Here is a 23,359-nt window from a genome sequence, read left to right as displayed (position 1 = left end):
ATATATTTACTATTCTGCATAATAAACACTGACCGGGTGAGGGAATATTGCATAAAGAAAAAATATGAAAGGAATACATAATGTCTGTAAATGGAAAAGTAATCTCTGTAAAGTTTTCATCAAAAGAAAAGAAACAAGAAGTGGAACAAAGATCTGAGAGGTACAGAAATAAATGAGCAGATATTAGAAGAATCAGCAAACAGTTCTATTAAAAAAATTATACGACAATAAAAACAATATACGGTAAAAGGAACTTGAGATGCAGTGAATGGCCTAATTAAACAAGGATCTTCAAAGTCAACATACCCAGAATACTTTATTGATCAAACTGGTGAAAATCGTAGTATGGACAATATAGTAAATGATTTCAATAAATATTTTTGTAAATGTTGGCCCTGAGTTGGCTGCTGAGATTCCTGACCATGGACTTGATGAATGTAATACAACTATTAAACAAAGTCCCTGGTCCTTTTTTCCTCTCAGACACAAATGAGCAGGAAGTGATAAACATTGTTCTCAAGTGAAGTTCAGCTGAGGTACATGGCTTCTTCAAGGGGAGTACGTACAAACCCTATGTTTTCCTATGACCTATATTCCTGCAGAGTAGAAGGAGGCTTGTGGTTGGGGACTGATGAGTCGGCACCGGTTGGCAAATGCAAGAGAAATGTTGCCACCTTGCTTACAGACAGTAGCAGAAACAGGAAATGTTAATATGAGGGTGAGGGTGAGGGTTAGGGTTAGGGTTAGGGTTAGGGTTAGGGTTAGGGTTATAGAGTTTCAACTTGTCATATACATCAAAGAACACTTCATTTTACCGCCGCAGTTCTCTCTTGGAGAAACTACCCAGATGATGCGCAAGGTACTGCGGTTTTACTTTTCCCGTTTTAGATTCGATGAAGGCGTGTGTTTAGGGTTTAAGCGTGATTAAATCCTCAGCAGTGGTACGTCCTGTGCTGTCGCACGGTTTTGGACTGACTGGCTCTCTTTCACCTTTCCAGGGTATTACGCGGAGCTTTGGAGCCGCTATTCATGCCTTCAACACCACTCAGCTGACAGATGGTGTGATTAACAGGAGCAAAAGGATGATGCTGGACACCTTGGGTGTCGGATTGTTAGGAACCAGGACATCTGTCTGCAAAAAAGCTCTTAAGTACAGCCAGGTACAGTGAACCACACTGCGGCACACTTCACACCCAGGCCGCCAAAAACATGGTGCAATACTTAAAGACCCACTGAGAAATGATCCATTTTGGTGTAAACTTGAACAACGTGGAGTTGCTTGTTCGGTTTTCCCGATGTGATCAGTGATACGGCGTCTGTTTGTTATGTCAGCACACGATCAGGACAAAATGTTAAAGTGGCATTATTAAAAGCTGTTTGTGTTGCGTTGACACTGATATACTGAAGTATTGATTGTAAGAATTTCTCTTAACTCTGCCAGAATCTGGACAAACTTTTGTATAATATTTTCCTGTACTTGCTCAGTAGGCCAGTTTGAAGAAATAATCACTTTTGCGTCCCTTTTCTCCATCTTTCCTGAATAAATTGAAGCTGTTCTCATCGGAGGAAAGAAGCAGCGTTTGGGGTGAATCAAGCACAAGCCTGCCTCCTCATTACGCGGCGTTCGTCAATGGTATCGCAGTACGTTCCGACAAACCACCCGCCATGTCATACCGAGAACACAAACACAATATTCACTGTGGCCTGACCTCTGATCAGCAGCTCTGTCTTTACCGTTTATCGTCAGGTTCACTCCATGGACTTCGACGACACTTGGCACCCTGCGACTCACCCTTCAGGAGCGGTGCTGCCTGCGCTGCTGGCCCTGGCCGACGTACTGCCCACCCAGCCCTCCGGCCTGGACCTGCTGCTGGCCTTCAATGTTGGTGTGGAGGTGCAGGGCAGACTGTTGAGGTTCTCCAGAGAGGCCTACAACATCCCCGAGAGGTGAGAGGTTTTGGAAATAGTACTCTTCGTACTCTTCCGTAGTGTAGAGAGTCGTGCTGTATCACAAACATTGATGTAAAGTTCATATTGGCGATATGCTGAGGAACAGAAACGGTCATGTGACCCAGTTTGTATTGGATGAGTCAGATATGAGGCACAGCTCTCCACTGCCTCACCAGGGATTTCTGCTCTGGATTTGATCGCCAAATACTCAAATTTGGCAATTTTTACTTAATAAAAGGTCAAAAGAACTTGTAGAGTCATGCTGAAAATGCATCTTTAACACAAATCAGTGGAAAATATTCCAATTTATTTTATGTACTTTATTTTCTTTTTTATCGTGATGGTAGGTGAGATGCTTCCTTGACCGCACGTCACCGGTTAAAAGTTAAAAGTATCTCGCTTGTCGAATTTAGAATAATCATTTAAATATGAAAAATACTTTTGTTTAAAGGTCATTTTAGTGTCGAATAACTGTGAGGAAACTTTGGAAAACCGAACTAAACTGTTTTATTAAGAAATACTATTTTTGTTCAAGGCTCTGTTTTATATCTGTGCCATGCTTTTATATGACAAAAGACATATGACATAAACTCTTAAGGGTTAAATAGGATTTACAGTACTTCTTCCCAATACTTTTTAAACATAATGAACTCGATGTTTATATCCGCATTCCGATGTATGTATTTCTAGGTGTGATTGAAACTTGTGAAGAGTTATTTTAGAGTTGATTGTCTTGTATTAATGTAACTTATAGAACAATTAGATGTAAAAGAGTCACACTCTATTAGTGTCGTAGTGCTCAGCTCTCTCGCCTCATAGTGAGACTGTCCTCACTTTGAGTCTAGGACTAAGCTTGTATGCTCTCTCTGTATATTTTGTACTATGAATCGCCAAAAACATGCATTTTAGGTAATTGGTGATTCTATAGGTGTGTGATCGTATCCGTCTCTTTGTTTGCCCGGTGACGACAGGTGGCCTGTCCAGGATGGAACCTCTAGTCAGCTGCTGCTGCTCAATCACTTCATGCAAAGCAAACCTCACAAAGGATAATTCAGACGTTAGATATAAAATACGATGAGCACACAAACCTAAATTCTTAGTTGGCGAAATCTCTTAATTCATATAAGCCATTCTTACCGATTATGTTGCATAATTTTCCAGGTAGAACACAGGAGAGGATTGTAGTAACCCTATGAAGTAACCATCGTGGTTGAGGTCAGACCATTTCTTCTTTGTCTTTCCCCACTCTCAGATTTCACCCTCCCAGTGTTGTTGGTGTGATGGGGAGCACAGCAGCCTCAGCGAAGCTCCTCGGTTTGTCCCCTGAACAGTGCAGCCATGCTCTGGCTATAGCAGCCTCCTCTGCCGGGGCTCCTTTGGCAAACGCCGCCACACAAACCAAACCTCTGCACATTGGAAATGCTGCTCGGAGAGGCTTAGAGGCCGCTCAGCTGGCCCAGATGGGCCTGCAGGGAAATCCAGCCATTCTGGATATGGACTGCGGGTTTGGGGTTTATTACAAAGACTACAGTCCTGCAGCAATGGAAGATTCAGCATCTAGCTCCTTCAAATGGATTCTAGAAGATCAGGATGTGGCCTTCAAGCGCATCCCGGCTCACCTGGCGATGCACTGGGCCGTGGATGCAGCTCTGGAAGCCCGTGCACAGCTTCAGAACACAGTAGGGAACTTTGACCTCAGCCAGATCCGACACATTTCACTAAGAGTGCCCCCATCCAAGTACATAAACTGCCCCTCGCCTGCCACAGAGCACCAAGCCAGGCACTCCTTCCAGTTCAACGCCTGCTCCGCTCTGCTGGACAACCAAGTGACGGTTTCATCCTTCAGCAAGGCTAAAATCAACCGGCCGGCTCTGAAGGAGCTGCTGTCCAAAGTGAAGATGGAGAGCCCTGAAGATAATCGGCCTAACTTTGATGAAATGTACTGCGAGCTGGAGCTACAGACGCACGAGGGCCCGAGTTGCACAGTCAGGTGCGATACCTTTTACGGCCACTGGAGGAAGCCCCTGAGTCAACAGTACCTGGTGGAGAAATTCAGTAGTAATGCTTCGTCAGTGCTGTGCCCAGAGGGAGTGGACAGGGTGATCGACGTGATAGGAAACATCGAGAGGGTGAAACAGATCTCCATATTGAGTTCTTCTTTGAGGATGACAAGCAACTCGCATGAGCAGTTAACAGACTTCGATTTGAGTGTCTGATTGAAGAAGCCTCTGTAGGAAGCCAAGAGGTTTTAAGATGAAAAGAATGATCGCAGTACTTCTGTGGTGCGAAACTGTAGAATGAAGTAAACAAAATTTTTTTTATTTTTTTTTAATCATTTTATTTAAATTCTGTGATTCAACAATATCTAATACAATCAACTGATTCTGCATTGATCACTTTAAAATGGAGCCACTGCAGCAGAATGTAATACACCAAGATCGAGTAAAGCACATTTGTCTGATGCTATTAAAAAAGGACAAACACAAAAAAAACAAATCAGACATTGTATTGATCAGATCGACCATAAATATGGTTCTTTCAAGTGCTTTTTAATCCAACTGATCAAATCTATCCACCTGCATCTACAAGAGAAATACTCCTTTACTGATGTTGAATCAGGCAAGTTTCAGGACGCCCTGCACCATCGATCCAATGCCGTCAAAGATCTCGTGGATGGGAGCTTCGCACATGAACGCAGAGGTGGTGACCAGCTTGTTCTTTACATCCAGGTGGCTCTCGCCGACGCTCTTGCTCACGTGTTTGCAGCCCAGCTGGTTGATGGCTGCCGCCGTATCAGCAGTGCCTGGGTACCTGAGAGAAGGAAGGACAAACTGGTACCAAAACAATGTGACGCCTTCCCTCTGGAATCCCTCTAACACAATGTGCTTAACAAGAGCAGTGAGACGAGTCGGACTCACTTATCGTCCTGTTCGATACCGACTGTGACTTCACACCCAGGAAACACCTTTGCCGCCAGGACGGGTGAAATGCAGCAGAGTCCGATTGGTTTGCCCTCGCCGTGAAACGCCTGCAGAACTGCCTTAACCTCGTCGTTCACGGAGCAGTCCTTCCCCTGCACTGCCCAGGTACACAGGTTCTTGGCTGCCCCGAATCCACCTGTAGAATTAGGGGGATTAAATGAGATTAAATAGTGACTGGATGGAGAAGTGAGGTGATCGAGTTTAAGTAGTAGTTAGGAAATGTTGTGGTTAAAGGAAACCACTGTTCGGTCGGAAATGTTCTAAATTTAACTGAATCAGTAAGACGTGGTGGTTCGGACAGCGTTGGCCATCCAAGTCAAACCTGGGAATATGATGGCGTCGTGGTCTTTCACACTGAGTTTAGAGAGATCCTGGATGTTTCCGCGAGCCAGCCTCGCACTCTCCACCAACACGTTTCTCTTCTCCTCAGACGGTTCGCCTTTCAGGTGATTCACCACATGCATCTGGTCGATGTTGGGGGCGAACATGTTGACCTGCAGCAGGTAAAAGCAGCGGTGAGGCTAGTTGTCGCACAGGCGTATAGTTTTTGACAGCTCCAAAGCAAATTAGAATTACGGCGAGCCTCCAGCTCATCCGTATCCCCGCCATGTCCGAAAGAAAACCATTTTCCCGATCAGCAGCATTTCTTCTCAACTTTCATTTAAAAGAAAAACATCATTGAAAGCTGCTGCAAACACGCCGCTGCAGATGGGCCTGTTGTGACCTTTTTAATCAATGTAGCTGAGCAAAAATATGTTCAGCCATTCAGAATTAGAGTAAATCAATGAGTTATTTTCAGGCATGATTATGTGTGTATATATGCAGGGTCACTACAAGGAGTGTGACACTGTGACCGCTTGATTTGTGTGAACGAAATGAAATAACCTGTTGAATCACAAGTGGTATTAATGATGTGGCTCTCTGTTCACACTGCATTACTTTTCTCTCTCTCTCTTTTTTTTTTTTAAAGATCCAATGTATTTCATACTGCTGTTCACATAATTTAAGTGCATCCACCATCAGAAGACGTGACATCGAGCTTTAAACGATGGCTTTGTGTGGCCAGGGAACCAATGCAATGACATGTCCCCAGTCACAACCTCACTTCTCGCTGGAGACCGCCACACAGCCATAGAAGTTCAACCATAACTCAAGTTCAAGGTTTTCATATTCGACTGGTGACAAAGTGAAGGTTCTCGCCTGAAAACTATTTTTTTTTTTGCAGTAATAAAAATATTCCTCCTCTTAAAGGCTAAATGTCTGTTCTCCACCAGAACTGAACATCTGGGTCTTCAGCTAAAAGTGATGCACACCTCCAGACTAAAAGCTGTAATGAAATATACAATACCACTGACCGCAACTATGCATTTAATTACTTAATTGATGAAATAACCGATTCTATCAACGTGACCATACCAGAAAGGAGAGGTAAACTACATAAGGGAAATAATCCCAGGATTACGAAAGGAATTCTTAAGTCTATCCAAAAAAAGGATAAACTTTATAACCAATACAGAAAAACCCCCAAATAGTAATAATAGAACGGTCTTCACCAAATATAAGAACAAACTAAGTTGCCTAATACGAGGAAGCAAGAAAAACGACTTCACCAACCGCTTCAAAACTCATCCCTCTGGGGATCAAATGAAATCTTGGAGATACTGGGCGGCAATAGTAAACCATCAGCTATCCCTGACACTGTCGTGCAAACTCAATCAAATAATGTTCATGAGAAAAACAACCGACCAAATACTTTTGATCATTTCTTTGTTTCTGTTGGGAAAAATCTAACTCAAGTTTGTCCACCAGGGGGAGCCAATAAATATTTTATGAAAAGTAATTATCCCAGCTCATGCTTCCTTAGACCTACATGTAAACTGGAAGTAACTAATATCATTAACAAAATGGAATGTTCCTACTCTGCAGGTACTGATGGTATTTGTAGTAAGATCCTTAAAGCCAAAGTGAATGAAGCATCAGACCCGTTTGCCTTCATAATTAATCTCTCCTTACAGTCTGGCATCGTTCCACAACAGGCTAGGGTGGCAAAAATAATACCAGTTTATGAATCTGGGGACAAAAATGACAAGCAAAACAATAGGCCTATATCGATTCTGTCAGCCATGTCAAAAGTACTCGAAAGAGTATTCTATTCAAGATTAGCTGATAACTTAGATAAACACAACATACGGGTCTCTTCACAATATGGCTTCAGGAAACACAGTAGCACAATATGGCCATTTTAGACGTTACTGAGAAAATATATGATGCATTTGAAAGAGGAGGAATTGGAATCTTTCTCGACCTTTCCGAGGCGTTCCATACGATCGACTTCTAAATCTAACTTGGAAAGCTGTCGCACTACGCTGTCGGGACGGAGCTCTCCAGTGGTTCAGGGACGATGTTTATGGAAGAACAGCAATACGTAAATATAAACGGTGTCAACTCTGAAAAGCAAAACGTAGAATTTGGTGTTCCCCGGGGATCTATTCTAGGACCTCTTTTGTATATTGTTTATGTTAATGACTTTGTACATTGTTCTAGTGATACTCATAAAATACTCTTTGCAGATGATACAAGTCTGTTTTCGTCACATAAGCACATGGATCAGCTTGAAAAGCTCCTGAATGAGCAACCTGATAAGGTAAATACTTGGTTTAAATGTAATGAATTATCATTAAATATTAGCAAGACCTTTTACATTATTTTCTGCTCAGTCAATGACCAGGTCATGAGTATAAAATAGATGGCATAGATAATAAAAAAGATGATTCCATAATATTTCTAGGAATCCATATAGATGAATTCATACATTTTAAAAAGCATATTAATGAACTAGTTAAAAAGTTGTCTAAAACTGTGGGCCTGTTATTTAAAATGAGACAGTTGGTCCCAATAGATGAATGTTATCATTGTACAGATCTCTGTCTGAGCCTCACTTGAATTATTGTAACTTTATCTGGAAGAATACTTACTCTACTTACTTACACTACTAAACTTCTGACACTACAAAAGAAAGCTATTAGAATCATTTCATGGTCTATTTCAATCTCTAACAAACCATCTCTTCCATAAATATGGTCTCCTAAAGCTTCTTGAAGTGAATCTTTATCACAATGCATGTATTATGTTAACAGGTAAAATACTAGATTAAGCGAACGCATTATATTATACTCACCAACATGATACCAGAAACAAACTACTTCTAAAAGGTAAATATAGAAAACTAAAATGTACAACTTTTAGTATATGGCATAGAGGTCTAAAGTTATGGAATGAGCTGGAAAGCAACTTAAAACAATCAGCCACACAATCCATATTTAAAAGGAAACTAAAGAATCAACTACTGGAGAGTTATGCAGGTGGTTTACATGCGGCTTAGTACTCTGAGTTTAAAGGTTTTTCTCTCTGTACATGGATCAATTTTATACGATATGATTTACTGTTACATGCACGTAAATGTAGAGTCATTTGTTGTCTTTCTTTTGATTTTAGAACCACACTTGTAGGGCAATGGGTTTGTTCTATATCTATGTCTATATTGCACAAATTCCTCCCCATTCATCACTACTCGCTCGTGATGTCTGAGAGACGTGGTTTGTGGTTGAGCCATTTTTGGTTAAAGTACAGCACAAGATGCACTGGGTGGTGGTGTGTTGGACCCCAACACGATAAGCTTTTTCGGGAGTGCATTCTTTCATATTTTTGCAAATTCATTGCACATATAAAAATCATTTGTTGTATATGGGAAATTGTGGAAAATAAATGAAATGAAAAAATAGAAAAGAAATGCCGAAAAAGCTTCTTTCTTTTCTCTCGTCACAGCCGAACCCTTCTTCTTGTTCTTATGGGTTCTTATGGGAGTATGCAGGGGCCTTTATTCCTGCAGTTTGTTTTGCAGAACTGCCAAGTAGAGGAATCTGAATACGTAAAGGTAGATGAATTTATTATTATAAACTAAAAACATCTTGAAAGAAACGTTCAGACATTACCAGCTTTAAAGCTTTAAAGAGCATGAACAATATCAAATGTTTGGAATACAATTTGCATGACAAAGGGTAGAAAGGCAGCCAGATTTACTCTAACGTGCATATTTGAGAAACTTAGGAATATTTTCAAAAGAATTGCTTCAGTGTTTGTTGTCAGCTGCATCTTGTTTTCCCCTTCGTTCTGGCTTTACTATTGACTTGTGCATTATAGTGTGTGTGTGTGTGTGTGTGTGTGTGTGTGTACCTTACTACTTTGAAGACTCTTTAGTCGTATGAATGTTAATCTTATCTAATTGGTCACCTATGTGCAGACTCTTGTAGCACTAACTTCTTGTTATACTAACTTCTCCAGTTAGGAAATGGGAGTTTCTCAGCTGGCAGGTGTTGAAGTTCCCTGTTCCTTGAACGCACCATCAAGAGACATGCGGGTCACTTTGTGCGTTAAATATTCCCCAGTGTTGAAGAGGCTGTGAAGGTCACACCGTAAACACAATGGAGGCTTCAATATAAAAGAAAATGTCAACGTTACAGCCACTTCGTGTCTGTGACACATGATTAAAGTGTTTGCGGTGCAGGCTGGACTTCAGAACACACGCACTTGCCCCGCAGACTTACGCTCGCGCCGCCTCTGCTCAGGTGGACCAACACAGCGGAGGCCTCGTGAATTTCACTCCCGTCATAAACCCCGCAGCCCGCCAGCACCACCGCCACGCGCTTAGCCATGTCAGAGGAGGAGTAGCGTCTGTTGACGGCCTGCAGGGTCCCGGCTGTCGGTGCTGTCAGTGCACTCCGTCCACAGCGCTGCAGCAGAGTGAGGAGCATGGCGGACTGACGGCCGAGAGGACGCCCCGCCCATTTCCACCACTTCTGCTTCTTCTGCGCTTCAGCCAGCGGCCTGTGGTCAGGCTTCACTGTACCACAGCGACTCCACGTGGCCGAGCATAGATACTGCAACTGCACCGCGGGAGCGACCATGAGACTGAACTAAAATAGTTTCAAAGATCAAAAACGAAAGTTTTCATTTCTTTCATTTTTAGATTATCCAATAGCACGAATATACATCCCCTAAATTCTAAACACTTGACAGCATATATATATATATGTATATTTCCCTTAATTCATTCAGGCAGCCAGTCACTGACACTTAACTCTTGTCATGTGATTTCACATTATCAACAAAACCACGTGACCAGCGATGAGGAAGTGAACTAACTCAGATGAGGCGGTCATGAGGAGGAACTCCTCCTGACTTCAGTTTCGGCTCGGAGTTGTCGACATGTCTCTCTCGGGGATCTTTCTGGCTCTGGAGCTGCTCCTCTTCCTCCCGGTGGTCGCTCCGGTCCGGAGCAGCGCGCGGCAGCAGTGGCCCGTCCCGTACAGGTAAAAACCAGCTGCAGGCTCGCGCTGCTCCGTTCACTGAAAGCACGAGACACAAGTTTGTCTCTGTGGATCAAACAGCCTTAAAATACTATACTTTTAACTCACTTGTATTAACCAGTGTTCCAGCTTTTACGTAACGGAGTAGAAAAGACAGAAATAAAAGAAACAGAAAATACAGAAGATGCATTCTAAACACATAAACAAAGACAAACTTGTTCGTGATGCGTTCACGTGATTTCAGAAACTCTGGACTCTAAATTGCCCTAACAAAACTGTGACTGCTTCATAAAACATGTAAAAAAAAAAAAAAGTGTTTTTATGAAGGACCAGATGTATGTTTGTGGTTTCAGTACTTTATAGAAGTTTTAATGACAGTACAAACGTTTAAAGTTTATTAATAAACATTAAAAAAATGCATATAAAATTTTCGACTTTAACATTTTTTGTTGAGAATATTCAAATAGCAAAACTATGTGTTCTTTCATCTCTTTACAGAGAACCCTTACCCTAGCCCTTATGGAATTTTAAATAAGTTATACACACTTTAATATATAATGTAAATCAGTTCTGTAGGGTAATACTGAATGAAATCACACTTACTTTAGAATTGAAAGTTAAAAAACGTATTTCTTGCAAGATTTTTCTAGATCTTTAAACATTCTCATCGTCAATAATTAACAGTTTTTCGGATTAAAACAAACGTGTTATGACTTATTTGATTATTAAATTTATTTAGCCACCTATCAGATTGTGTGTGAACAAAGATATTGTTGTAATATTTCTCATTTATCACATTTAAAGCTGAAATGTCATTCTCAGACCAGAAAGTACCTTTTGACAAGCTTTAAATTATTAATATTTTTATTGTTAGTTACATCTGTTATCACCGTATTGATCATTGGAAACGTTGTCAGTAAATGGTGAAAAATATTTCTATGAAATGGAGATTAAAATGTCTATAAAAAAACCTCTTCATAACTAACGAATAATCCGTTTATAGATACAATCAGTTACTGTTAATGTTTTTATCAGTTGAATCTTTCACTATTTGTTGCAAATCTGCTCTAATTTTAAGTTTGAGTTCAAGAGACCAAGGCTAAAACAACTTAAAGTATCTCCTCTAAATAAAGTGCATTAATAAAGACAGGTTTTTTTATTGATCTATTTTTTAAATTTGTTCTGAATTCATGAGTGCAGAACCGTCAATGTTTAATTCTTTGTGAAGACGACATGTAAGCTGAGTGTGGATGACTAACCGCTGGCTGCTCTCCGGTGTCGTCGTCAGGCGGTTCGATCGCCGGCCGGACGTGGACCCCTACTGTGACGCCCTGTTCCCCTTCTGCCCCACCGGGGACCGAGACGGCCGGGTTCCCGTCATGAGGGACGGCGACGTGATCTCCGTGTACCGACTGCAGACTCCCGTGTGGGAGTTTAAGTACGGAGACCTGCTGGGGAAGTTAGTAAGTGGAACTATCAAAGTGATAAGAGCGTGCTGGACCTGGTTCTCACGTGATTATAGGAGCTGCTGCCACATAAAAATCTCTTGACAAAATCCCTAATTTAATCTATATGAATTGTCATTCTAGTTTATTTCATCTTGTTCGTGTCGTTCATTAATCATATTTTAGTACTTTATCTTTATTTAGTGTTGTATTATGTCTGAACTCTTCAGGATATTAGCTGTGCATTGATTTTTCTTTTAAAGAGTATTTAATCTTAATTAACAAAATTCAAGAAGCTGATTACTACATGAAGATGAAGATGCTGCTTCGTCACCAGAGAAGAATCTGGAAAGTAACTGGAAAAAAAAAAAAAAAAAAAGCCAACATGTGGGCAGACCGCTGTGTTTCAGGTCCTCAAATACAGAGTGTGTCGCAGCAGCCGTGCAGCTGTGTGAGTTTATTCATAGAAACACAGTCGTTACACGTTTCCCACCCTTTTCGCAGCACATCATGCACGACGCCGTGGGCTTCAGCAGCGCGGAGTCGGGCGCCAACTTCACCATGGAGTGGTACGAGCTGTTCCAGCTGGGAAACTGCACCTTCCCCCACATCAGGCCGGAGCAGCTCGCACCGTTCTGGTGCAACCAGGGCGCCGCCTGCTTCTTCGACGGCATCGACGACGCACACTGGTCGCAGAACGGCACGCTGGACAAAATAGCGGAGATTACAGGTTCGGACCCGCACGTCGTAGAAAACGGGAACCGCCGAGAACCTGGAAGCACAATCGCACTTTTAAATGTCCAAAGTTAATGAAGTGTCGCTACTATTGTGTGAATGTTTTTTTTTTTTGTTTGTTTGTTTTGTTTAATCCTCCTGATGTTTTTTGGGGAATCTCCTAGAATTTCATGTAAAAATGTATTTTTACACAGATCTTCTTTTACTTATTTATTTCCCCACTTTTTTTTCCCGAATGGTCAGACTTCTTGATTTACACACTGGGTTTGTTTCAAAAATGCGTTAAATTAACTACATTTCATGTGAGTTTAAAGTTAACATTCATGTTGATGGCTTCAGAAGTACAAAATGTACATTCTTATATTAGTAGCTGACAACTTTAAATAAATATGTGTTTTGTTTTTTCGCTTTCCCTGCTTCAGTTTGCTAAAACCTGCTGGAGACTGAACGTCTGTGCTCTTCCTCCCCCTTTCTGCTCCACCTCCAGGGACGCAGTTTAACGACATGGCCCGCTGGGTGCGGGACGACAACCAAACGGGGATCTACTACGAGACGTGGACGGTCCTGTCGGACCCCGGTCCCAACGCCACCGTTTGGTTCGAGTCGTACGACTGCTCGCAGTTTGTCCACCGCGCCTACAGGAAGCTGTCGGAGCTCGGCGCCGAGCTGCACAGCCGGTCCCGGACCAACTACACCAAGATCTACCTGTACAGCGGCGAGCCCGCCTACCTCGGCAACGACAGCGCCATATTCGGGCAGCCGGCCCTGAGGAACCTGGCGGAGGACATCCGTAAATTCTACCACCCGTTCAGGCCGCACCAGTCGTTCACCGACTTCGCCTTCAGCCTGCTGGAGGCCTACAAGAAGGTGGTGCTGGACCACAGCTTCTACCTTTACTACAACTTTGAGTACTGGCATCTTCCCATGAAGCCGCCGTACGTGCGGATCACGTACGAGGAGGTGCCTCTGCCTTGACGTCCCGCCTCAAGCGCTTCCGTTTTAATTGCGTCTGTTTGAAATCCTGAGCTCTTTTTAAAGTATTCATTTCCGAGGGGGAGACAAAGAGGCAGTCTGCAAAAGATTCACTCACCAAGAAGCAAAACAGAGGAGAGACTTTTAGCAGGAGGTGCTGGCGTTTGATCGCAGATGATAAATACAAGTGAAGGCCGTGTGGTGGTTCGTGGGTCCTTTTCTGTTTGGAGTCTGCATGTTCTTCCTTCGTATGCGTGGGTTTTGTTTTTTAGGGTTTGTTTTTTCCAGGTTCTCCAGTTTCCTGCCACATATTAGCTGAATTAGTAACTGGAATGTGTGAATGGGAGCCTTGTGTTCAGTGTCAGCTGGGATAACTCGGACAAAATGAACAATCTGAAAACATCACGTCTTATAGTTGATGTTAAATTCACACCAATTTAGAAGCACTAAATAGCATCAAATGCATGATTGTGGAAACTGAGGGAAACCCCCCCCCCCCCCCCCCCCCACACACACACACACACACACAGGGAGAACATGAAGACTCCACACACACAAGTGCCAAACGGATTTAGCTTCTTTTCCACTGATTTCCTTCAAACTTTCTATTTTATTTTATGTTATTTTTTTTAACCATGTCAGTCGCAGTCATCCCTTCTTGCTTAGGTTCGTCCACAGGGAGCAGTTTGGAGTTCAGAGCCTTGCTCAAGGACACGTAGCCATATCTGGGATCAAACCGGCAACCTTACAGTTGAGAAGAAAAAAAAAACAATCACATTTCAGCGTATTTCCATCTGCTTGATCTTTCAATGATCTGAAGTGTTTTTTTAATCAACCATCATCTTGGTTAAGCTCTCACCTCACAACAGAAACACCCAGCTTGATTTGGGGATTTTCTTTGCCTGCATCTGTTTTATTTAAGTTTCAGTTCAGTCACGCATGCGAGTTTCATGGAAAACCTAAAATCGCCCGCCAACACTTGAGTGCTTGTTTCACTTGGTATTGGGTTGAAATACAAGTATTTCAATATTAATAGAATTATTTAATTTACTGCAGGAGGGAATCTTATTTATTGCCACTCGGTGATTAAAGCTGCTTCGCCAGCAGAACCATCACTTCTCATCACTAGAACAGATGAATAGGTATTAAATGTGTTCAGGGGTTCCAGTTTTAAGCTTTTATTTTGGAGCTGTAGTGAGTCTTCATCAGACTCCCCTGAAACTTTTCACGTGGCTCTGCATTTTAATTTGTCTGCACGACATTTCTGAAAACTTTAATAAAACATGAAGTGAAGATATTAAACTGTAGATAATTCAGTTTTTTTTTTCACACATTGTTGTAGACGATGGGATATGATTTCCTCATTGGGCTGAAAAAGAACCAGAGTTGAAAGAAAAAGACGAGCGACATAAGAGTACATTCACAATTTTTATTACTGCATCAGATCAAATGTCGAAAACAAGTTTTATTTCACGAAAGCAAATGCAAAGATTTGCCATACAGAAGCAAAACTAATTTTTAACACCACTTTACTCCTAAAATCTTACTGGAGTTCCCTCTAAACAAAAGAAGGTTATGAGCTACCAACAAGAGGCGAATTGATCGTTTCTCCTCTCAATCTGCACCTTTATTCTGAAATGTTTTGATTGAACTGTTTTCCAAGAAAAAAAAAATTAACCGAAACAAACCGAAGAAACTCCAGGAAAGTGATTAAACCTGGTATTGATAGGATAACAGCTGAAGAAGCTTCGCTTCAGAGCCGCTGTTAACGTGGAACAAACCGTGAAATAAAAGAAAGATATGTTACCGAAGCGAAGAGATGCCGACGTACACGAGCACGGCCAATCAGCACGGGCATGAGGAGACCGAAACAAGCGTCGACAGCCCAGGTCTGAGGAGACTATAAATACAACTTAGATCCAAGGTCCAAATCTGGTTTGACACATCCGACAATGTAGAGGCGCAGAGAGCAAAATGGAAACGCTGCTCAACTCCTGTAGTGTTCCAGATGCTCCTGTACAGGGACGTTCTCAAGGAAACCCATTTTGAACGGCCCGTTAAGGAGACTTCTCAAAGTGCTAATCAAACATACTGATTGTACTTGAAACTGATCAAAGTCCGACAGACTTTTTGACTCAGTTCTGATCAAAAACAAAAAAAGTGTGCGGATGCTTAAAGAGACTTTGGTTGTAGTGGAAATCCTTTCAGGCGATAAAACGACGCCGATAAAGAGTCAAAACCCAAAGAAAATTTAACTGGACTGTTCTTTTTGCACAAGCGGGGAAATAAAACACAAATAAAAGCATTTTCTATATCAATAACTTACAGCTTTTAACTCTCGAGTGACGAAAGTATGAAAAAGATCCACCGAATAAAAAGGACGACTCGCGCTCTTTGTTTTTATAAAAGACACAAGCTGTTGGTTAAGGAAACCCTGACGGAGGGCGGAATAAGTGCTTCTCTATTCAAAATGATCAAACACACAGCGTTTCATAAACAGACGCATTGGACTTCCTTCTTAAAGGAAAAGAACTCTTCGTTTCACTCATCTGACTTGCCAGATCGCTTTCGACTGCGATGGATGGATCGATGGATGGATGGAGGGATGGATGGAGGGATGGATGGAGGGGACGGGAGGTAACTGCAGAGACGATGCTTATAATGGCCGAGGTGAACGTTTTGCCCCGGGGGAGGGAGGGGGGCATTCACCATGGGGAGCCGGGGTTTTAGAGCTCAGACAGGCAAAAAGCAGACGATACTAATGAAACCTATACAAAATATAAAATATTTATTCAATGCACCCCCAGAAATGTAAGCGACGTCGGCGGGTGCAGCCAAAGTGAAAATCTGAAGAGAAGAGCTTACTGTTGGTTACGCTCTCCACATTCTATTTACATTGAACCATTTATATGATTACTTCTCTAAATAACTATATTTCTATCGCTTCAAAAATATTGTTCTTGGGGTATCCGCTCCAAGCACAATATAAATAATCATGAAAATAGTAGCCGTCATTTGGCCATGCGGACACGACGTGTCCTGATTATCATTTGGTATCCATGTAAGGTGCTTCATAAAACTATGATTTCCTTTGAAGGGAAACTAAACTATTTGTGGAGCGAAAGTTTCAGGTGTGACACGGGGGAGGAGACAATTCAGCAAAACCCAAATGAACAAACATCACCGACATCAATCACTGTACACCTTCACTAACATCGAGGTCTATATACACGCTTTCATTCGTCTCCTCCAACTTTCTACAATCATGTTTAGTGGTGCTCCAGGGGGCGATGCCGTCGACATTCCTGCAGCTCTCGTGTTTTAAATCAGTTTAAAATGTGGAGAAAAACACCTTCTGTCACATCCTAAGTACAAATAAAACTCAGCCTCACTGTTCCAGGCTGCAGAGCTGCTTCATCAGACCCGGTTGACGGAGGCCGAGTGGTAGTGTAGCGACACGCAATCGCCTCAATTTACTCCACAAGGTTAAAATAATAATAATAAAAAGAAAGAAGAAAGAAATCAAACCACATGCATACATACACGTCACACTCTGACTTCTTTCTCGATCCAGATGATCAGAATCGGGCTACAATGTCCATATAACTCCACCTGCAGCTATAAAAACATTGTTTTTAGTGGATCACATCCACTGGTTTTGATGCGGGAAGAAGCCAGCTTGCCTTGTTGTGTTTCAGGATTGGGTGAAGCAGGTTTCCAGAGTCCATGTTGACGTCCAGACGGACATTTTATGTGACCCCCGCGCAAAAATCCCCGACCTGCAACAGGACAACGTCCTCCACGACGGCGCCACGCATTCCACTGAAGCCCAGAATTTAAAGGCTTTTGAAAAAAATACACAAACACAAAGTCCATGACACGAGGCGGACGTCCACCGGCTGTGCTCGCTTTACCACGTCGGCATCATGTCGGGGAACCAGACGCGGCCGAGATGCTTCGACACCTCCCAGTGGATCTCATCCAGCGAGTATTTGTGATCTGGGATTAGCACCTCCTCCATGATGGACAGCTGCGACAGCCTCCGCCCGCACATCTTCACAAACTCCACGAACGCGCTGCAGGACACCTCGCACTCGCCCAGGCCGATGGCCGACAGCTGGGTGCAGTGCTTGGCGATGCGGATCAGCTCCTCGTCAAGCGGGCGCAGGCCGTTGGCGCAGACCACCAGCTCCACCAGGCGGGGGCAGTGCAGGCCGACGCGGCCCAGCACCTCTTTGCTGACCGAGCGGCCGAAGTAGAGGTGCGTGACGGGGATCTCCTCGTTGAAGAAAGGGCCGAACTCGTCCTCGTAGAGGAAGAAGTACATGACCAGGTTGAACTTGGGCGAGTGCCGCACCATGGCGTCCCAGCTGCTCTTCTTGATGGTGTGGAAGTGCTGGCCGGGGTTCTCGCTCACCACGTCGATGCGCAGGTGCTCCAGGTGGACGTGTTTCTCCGAGGAGAGGGCCAGCAGCAGCTCGTCACTCAGGAGGTGGTAGTTCAGCGCCAGCTCTCTCAGCCCGTGACACTGATCCGCCACACACAGGATCCCTGGAAGCACAAAGCAACAGCCTCGGTTTAATGCATATTTGTCCAGCAATCAACCCCGCGGCACGCGGCCCATTTTCTTTGCTCCTGGGCACGTTCAAGTTCAAGTTCAAGTGTGTTTGCCAGATAGACTGAATTAACAGTCATCTGGGCTGGAAACTGAAAGCAGCTCCAGGAAAACGTGTGTGAGGAGGACAGAATGACCACATCAGAGCTTATTCATAATACAATCTTCCATATGAAATGACAGCAGACGAGAGAGAGAGCGAGGCCAGACGAGAAAATCACCCCTTGAAAAACAGCCATTAGAGAGAGAACATCGTCTTGTGACTCAAATTAAGAATTCAATCAGAGTTCAAAGGCTTGATTGTGTTTTGACGGAGAAAAACTAGATTTAATAAAGAGAAGAGAGTGAGCGGGCTGCTTGCTCTTTCTCCATCGTACCTGCAGGGGAGACGTGAGGGCAGCTGCTCATCTTCAGCAGTTTCAGGGTGTCGCTGTTGTTGGCCACCAGCACCTTCAGAGACGGATCGTCCACGGGCGTGTCGTCAATCTTCAGCGACGACAGTGACTTGGAGTTGACGAACACCACGGTCAGGGCCGAGATGAAATGAGACTGCGGGGAGACGAAGCGCAGCAGTGAATCATCACATACCTAGAGCCTCTGAGGGAGAAAACCTTCAGTGGCCCGATGACAAATCGAGGGCAGAGCCCATCTGGAGATGTGATGAACAGGTTCGACGGGTTCAGAGTGTTTGCGTTCTCGCCTGAACATGACTGCTCTTGAACCTTCACGAATGGATACCTTCAGGGATTAAATCTGCGATGGTCGTAAATATTTGCTGGAGGCTTTCTTTAGGCTCCTGACTCACGGATTCTCAAACTGTGATACACAAACTACCAGTCATCTGAGCGCTTTCTCTAGAAGTACCAGGAGGAAACGAAAACAAAACTTAAGACGAAAAATACTTCAAACATGACAATTACGTGTAAAATTTTAATTGTATTGACTTTACGGTTGGCAAAAATGATCAATACACGATCCTCATATTAGGAGTAAACATGTCCACTGATGTGTGCTCAGGTTGGTCGTAGTATTTGGACATTGGAACCATTAATCGACATGATCACTCTGAAACAAACACGGTGTGTAACATCCACAAAATAAAGGATTGAAACTAAATCTAACTTTCAAGAAACCTGCTGCTGCAGATTCAATAACTCATTTTGACAGACATCAAAGAAAAGAAATCTCACCCCTACTTGTAGTTGTGCAGCACTAATTTTACCCCAAGTGTAGTTTCTCTCCATCGGCTTTGTGTGTGTTTCACGATTGATTTGGACATTTTAGAACCAAATTAAATCAGTCAGTGTGAGGAATTTCCTCCTCAGGGGAGACTCTCATGGTTGAGACTAAACACTAAAGGGAATCAAGTTTTTTTTCCTATCAGAGCTTATTAACTAAACACACGTTTATATGCACAACTTTTACATTATACTCTGTTTAGGAGTCTCTACTTATTCAGGCTCTCCATTACTGCTATTTCATCTTTTTTGGGCGATTATGTTTTTTTCTTTGATTCCACCTTCCAGAAAACGTGACGGTAGCCGTTATGCGTTTCTCTGAGTCTGGTGAGGGACCGGCGCTTGGCTCGAAGTTTACCGTCTGAGTCAGGCTCCAGCCTCAACAACCCTGTTCCATGGAAACTGTTTGAGAACGAAATGATATTTTACTGTAAGTTTCCTCCAGATTGTCTATTCTGACTAACTGCTGTCCAAGAAAATATGTCAGTCAAGGACATTATTAGATTATTTTGAAAATGAAGTCCTCGAAGTCTGAGGTCTGGCTGCATTACAACAATGGAAAAAGGCCAGTTTGGAAGCTTTCTTTGGAGAGGACAACAAGCTCGGGGGGGGGGAAAGGCCAAGGCCGAATAATGTTTAGACATTCAAGGAATCCTGTCTTGTGACGAGTTTACTGACAGAGACAAAATAATCCACAGATAACTGCGGCCTTGACAGAATGCGAGAGCAATCACTAATCTGTCCTTCAACGAGCAAGAGAGCAAACAGTCCATCCTCATCAGACAGAACCAGTGTGAAAACAAGGTTATCTGCAGAAATACAAAAGCTATAATTTAGAGAATACAGCAAAGAAAATGTGAAAAGCCTGCAACACAAGGCGAGAAAATGCAGCGCTATGAAAGAATGCCTTTGATTTTCTGCACAACAAACTGGTTATACCTTGGGAACCTCCATGAAGCTGGGCCTGGCTGTGGAGATGAGGCCCAGAGTCTTCAGAGAGCAGTTTACCAGCTGTGAAAGAATATCACACGCCGCCTCGGCAGACTCCATACTACTGTCCACCTGAGGAGGAAAGAAAAAGAGAAACGGGGACATGAGAACACCTCTCATTAAGTCAGAGACACTACACAGCTCTTCCTTCCTTACCTTGAAGCTGACGTACTGCAGGTGGTTGGAGTGCCTCTTTATGATCTGCTTGATCAGGTCTGGGTGCGTGGCTTTCAGGTAGGAGCTCGCCGGCTGATTGAGCTCAAACTCGAAGCACCGCCACAGCTCGGGCATGTGGAACGCCTGGTTCCAGCCGCGGCACACCTGGGAGGCGTAGGCCCGATCCAGCAGCGGGAGGTACTGGAAGATGTGCAGCAGGAGCTCCTGAGGCAGTCGGGCCCAATCACCTTCCGGTGATGACTCGGCGCTGGCCGCCGCCGTGGAGTTCGACTCTTCGCCTGTCTGCTTACAAACCTTCTTGCGAGCCTCTGGGGGGCTTGAGCTGGAGGAGCCGTTGCTGCTGCCCTCTTCTCCTCCTTTCATTCGCTTCATCCTGAAGGAAGCAAGTTTTTCATCGTTTAACAGGCCGATCTATGCATCTATCTATATCTAAGTCCATCTGCTGCAAACGTCACCATCTTCTTCCTTTCTACAAATTCCTTGTAATTGCATGTGCGTTACAGCTGCTGTCCTCAACTAATCAGCAACATGGTCCAATAGTTAGTCACAGTCAAATATAGCAGAGAAACAACATTTGGTTTTGTGGTCTCCTGTTTTAAATGCAGGTAGTTTATGTTTAACCTCGTTTTACTCAATGCAGAGTGGAATAATGAAGTAGGTTTGCCAAGTTAAGTTTACACTCTCCTGGTGGTCCACATATAAGATCTGCAGTGTATTGCCACGTGTAAACACAGTTCACACAGACAATTTTCTACTTAAGCATTAAACATAATTAAAGCTTCCGGTGGTTTGATTTAGAGAGGTGGTGATTCATTCCAAATACTGAGATCTTCGCTCAAAACGAACAACTATAAATAATAAAGATATTATAATGAATTACTTAACTGGTAGGGGAGCAGTTCGACTAAAATACATTGAGCTAAACAACTCCGAATGAGTCATATCTGAAAGATCAGTCATGTGAATCTAATCAGAGAGTTGTTCAATACTGATGGGTTCATTGGATTTACAACCTCGTAAACGAAATGTAAAAGTAAGTTTTACCCCCACATGAGAGCAAGCTGTGTGACAAAAGACCTCCTACTGTGATTACAGAGCAACACTAAAGAGGATTTTTCTGAACTCCAGCTGAACTAAGCCAGCGGCTAAAATCGAATTTCTATCAATCATTTGACAAAACGACGCGGCGCCAATGAGCAGTTAGCTCGGTTAGCCCATCCAACACAGACTTTGTCATTCGAGATAAATTAGCTTCTAACCTACTCTGCTCCAGCTCGTGTGATAATACACACATTTAAGTAAAAGAAACAAACAAAAAAAAAGCAAACAACGCCGAACCTTCAGTTAGCGACGCTAACAGGCTCGTTACCTTGTTGTTTACACGCAGCTAGCTCGCGAGCCCTTAGCTGGAAAAGCTCCTCCGCTCCGGACAAACAACACGCATCGGCCCAAGGGAACCGAGCCGAGCGACGGTGGAGAACCAGCGAGGGACGTTTTCACCGGACAAACTGCCAGCGACGAGCACCTCCGCTCTACTGACTTAATTCCCCGTGTAGTTATCCGCGGAGCCCACTCGGAACCCCTCAGCACCGAAATGGCGAAGTGTTGTTGTGACAGCAGCAGCGATGCATCTTGGGAAAAGTGATGCAAAATGGCTGATAAAGATCGTTTATATTCTACAGATGACTCACTCGCAAGGAACCAATAGGTTCGGCGGGAAATTTATTGCTATAAAGATCGTCTATGATCAACAAATGACTCACAAACAAGGTGATGATGCCGCACAATTATTTTTGTATTTTTATGTTATTCTCGAAAAATACACAAACAAACTCATTTGTCAATTTACAGCCATCAAACTGCCAGTACTATGCTGCAAATAAATATGGAAAAATTATTTTTAAAAGTATTTTATTTTCCCCATAACTTAATTCAGTCTAACAATCCGTGCATTATTTATTTGTTTGTTTATTTATTTATTCAAACTTTATTTTACCAGCCAGTTGCTTGGGATCAAATGATTTCTTTTACAAAACAAGGCGTGGACTTTAGAGTTATTGCACTGAAAGTGAAATTGTTAATTTCTTAATTTTGTTTTGTTTTCTAAAATAACTTATTTGCATTTTTAGCTGTTATTCACCAAAATGGAAAAAGAACAGTATCTTGAAATATCACAAACGTTTTTAAAAATATATATTTTTAAGTTTTTATTTTGTATTTCGATGATATTCTAGTTTTTGAGATGCACCTAAAGAAGCATAATACCACAAAACATTTTTAATGGCGATAAGATTAAGCAAGAAAACAAAATATACATGAGATCTTGGTACGAAAGTTTTTCTCCTTTGTTCTTTTACGAGTGAGAATAGAGTCAAAAAAACGAAGTTCCCTGACCGGGAATCGAACCCGGGCCGCGGCGGTGAGAGCGCCGAATCCTAACCACTAGACCACCAGGGACTTGTCAGCGAAAGTCACGTGCTAATATATAATCCTATCACTACCATTCAAATCATACGATTTAAGATATAGATGAGTACAGCTTCACTAATGAATTATCCATAAAGCGTGATAAACACTGGACATGAAATACACAATCCAATACTTGCTTTGGTTTTATATAAATAATTTAAATCTGAGTCAGGCTCACATTTTCATAAAGTTTAGTCAAGGTTAGTTCAGCTTTATTAATGATACTTTCTCATATTGTGTTCAATAAACTGAAATTCCTAAATCTAAGAAGCTCTTATCAGTCGTCACTGTAATTCAGGACAATCCATCTGCAAAGCTTGTTGGATTGAACATTATTCATTTTGATCCTCAACACTGTAAAATACCTTACCTTACAATGTGTATATGGATGTTATAAAATAAGCTGAACAAAGGATGAGCA

The 23,359-nt window shown here is 42.7% G+C and overlaps 4 protein-coding genes across 4 annotated transcripts; 2 read left to right on the top strand and 2 right to left on the bottom strand.

The window, feature by feature from the left end:
- Positions 1–847: 847 nt before the first annotated feature.
- acod1 (aconitate decarboxylase 1) lies at positions 848–4,166 on the top strand (the record flags this gene model as incomplete). Its single annotated transcript, XM_080478167.1, has 5 exons — positions 848–859; positions 912–1,160; positions 1,552–1,641; positions 1,748–1,947; positions 3,203–4,166. 5 exons carry the CDS (start codon positions 848–850, stop codon positions 4,164–4,166), a joined length of 1,515 nt encoding a protein of 504 aa, XP_080334293.1.
- Positions 4,167–4,280: 114 nt separating this feature from the next.
- LOC308118606 (glutamine amidotransferase-like class 1 domain-containing protein 3, mitochondrial) lies at positions 4,281–10,134 on the bottom strand. The gene is made up of 4 exons (XM_080478096.1): positions 9,536–10,134; positions 5,254–5,425; positions 4,869–5,067; positions 4,281–4,761 (listed from the first exon to the last, which is right to left on the bottom strand). The coding sequence occupies exons 1-4, from the start codon at positions 9,893–9,895 to the stop codon at positions 4,566–4,568; spliced, it is 927 nt and encodes a 308-aa protein (XP_080334222.1). The 5' UTR covers positions 9,896–10,134; the 3' UTR covers positions 4,281–4,565.
- cln5 (CLN5 lysosomal BMP synthase) lies at positions 10,104–15,109 on the top strand. Its single transcript, XM_080478095.1, has 4 exons — positions 10,104–10,300; positions 11,586–11,760; positions 12,247–12,472; positions 12,965–15,109. Exons 1-4 carry the CDS (start codon positions 10,197–10,199, stop codon positions 13,450–13,452), a joined length of 993 nt encoding a protein of 330 aa, XP_080334221.1. The 5' UTR covers positions 10,104–10,196; the 3' UTR covers positions 13,453–15,109.
- On the bottom strand, positions 15,076–22,093 carry fbxl3a (F-box and leucine-rich repeat protein 3a). Its single transcript, XM_080478094.1, has 5 exons — positions 21,839–22,093; positions 20,449–20,842; positions 20,242–20,364; positions 18,442–18,613; positions 15,076–18,000 (listed from the first exon to the last, which is right to left on the bottom strand). Exons 2-5 carry the CDS (start codon positions 20,839–20,841, stop codon positions 17,360–17,362), a joined length of 1,329 nt encoding a protein of 442 aa, XP_080334220.1. The 5' UTR covers position 20,842; positions 21,839–22,093; the 3' UTR covers positions 15,076–17,359.
- Between the last annotated feature and the right edge of the window lie 1,266 nt (positions 22,094–23,359).

Source organism: Lipophrys pholis, assembly GCF_963383615.2.
Source record: "Lipophrys pholis genome assembly, chromosome: 13".
NCBI classification, from domain to species: Eukaryota; Metazoa; Chordata; class Actinopteri; order Blenniiformes; family Blenniidae; genus Lipophrys; species Lipophrys pholis.
The sequence above is the reverse complement of the archived record's forward strand: the minus strand, read 5'-3'. Positions and strand labels throughout refer to the sequence as shown.

What these genes read in the sequence shown, in the direction of transcription:
- LOC308118606 (XM_080478096.1), bottom strand. Translation starts at nt 9,895, where the DNA reads ATGGTCGCTCCCGCGGTGCAGTTGCAGTATCTATGCTCGGCCACGTGG. An exon ending in CGACGCCATCATATTCCCAG is followed by an intron (nt 5,068 to 5,253) that starts GTTTGACTTGGA and finishes CTAATTCTACAG; the next exon opens with GTGGATTCGGGGCAGCCAAG. An exon ending in GGTATCGAACAGGACGATAA is followed by an intron (nt 4,762 to 4,868) that starts GTGAGTCCGACT and finishes TCCTTCTCTCAG; the next exon opens with GTACCCAGGCACTGCTGATA.
- cln5 (XM_080478095.1), top strand. Translation starts at nt 10,197, where the DNA reads ATGTCTCTCTCGGGGATCTTTCTGGCTCTGGAGCTGCTCCTCTTCCTC. An exon ending in GAGACCTGCTGGGGAAGTTA is followed by an intron (nt 11,761 to 12,246) that starts GTAAGTGGAACT and finishes CCCTTTTCGCAG; the next exon opens with CACATCATGCACGACGCCGT. An exon ending in CAAAATAGCGGAGATTACAG is followed by an intron (nt 12,473 to 12,964) that starts GTTCGGACCCGC and finishes CTCCACCTCCAG; the next exon opens with GGACGCAGTTTAACGACATG.
- fbxl3a (XM_080478094.1), bottom strand. Translation starts at nt 20,841, where the DNA reads ATGAAGCGAATGAAAGGAGGAGAAGAGGGCAGCAGCAACGGCTCCTCC. An exon ending in GCTTCATGGAGGTTCCCAAG is followed by an intron (nt 18,614 to 20,241) that starts GTATAACCAGTT and finishes GTCTCCCCGCAG; the next exon opens with TCTCATTTCATCTCGGCCCT. An exon ending in CCCTCACGTCTCCCCTGCAG is followed by an intron (nt 18,001 to 18,441) that starts GTACGATGGAGA and finishes TTGTGCTTCCAG; the next exon opens with GGATCCTGTGTGTGGCGGAT.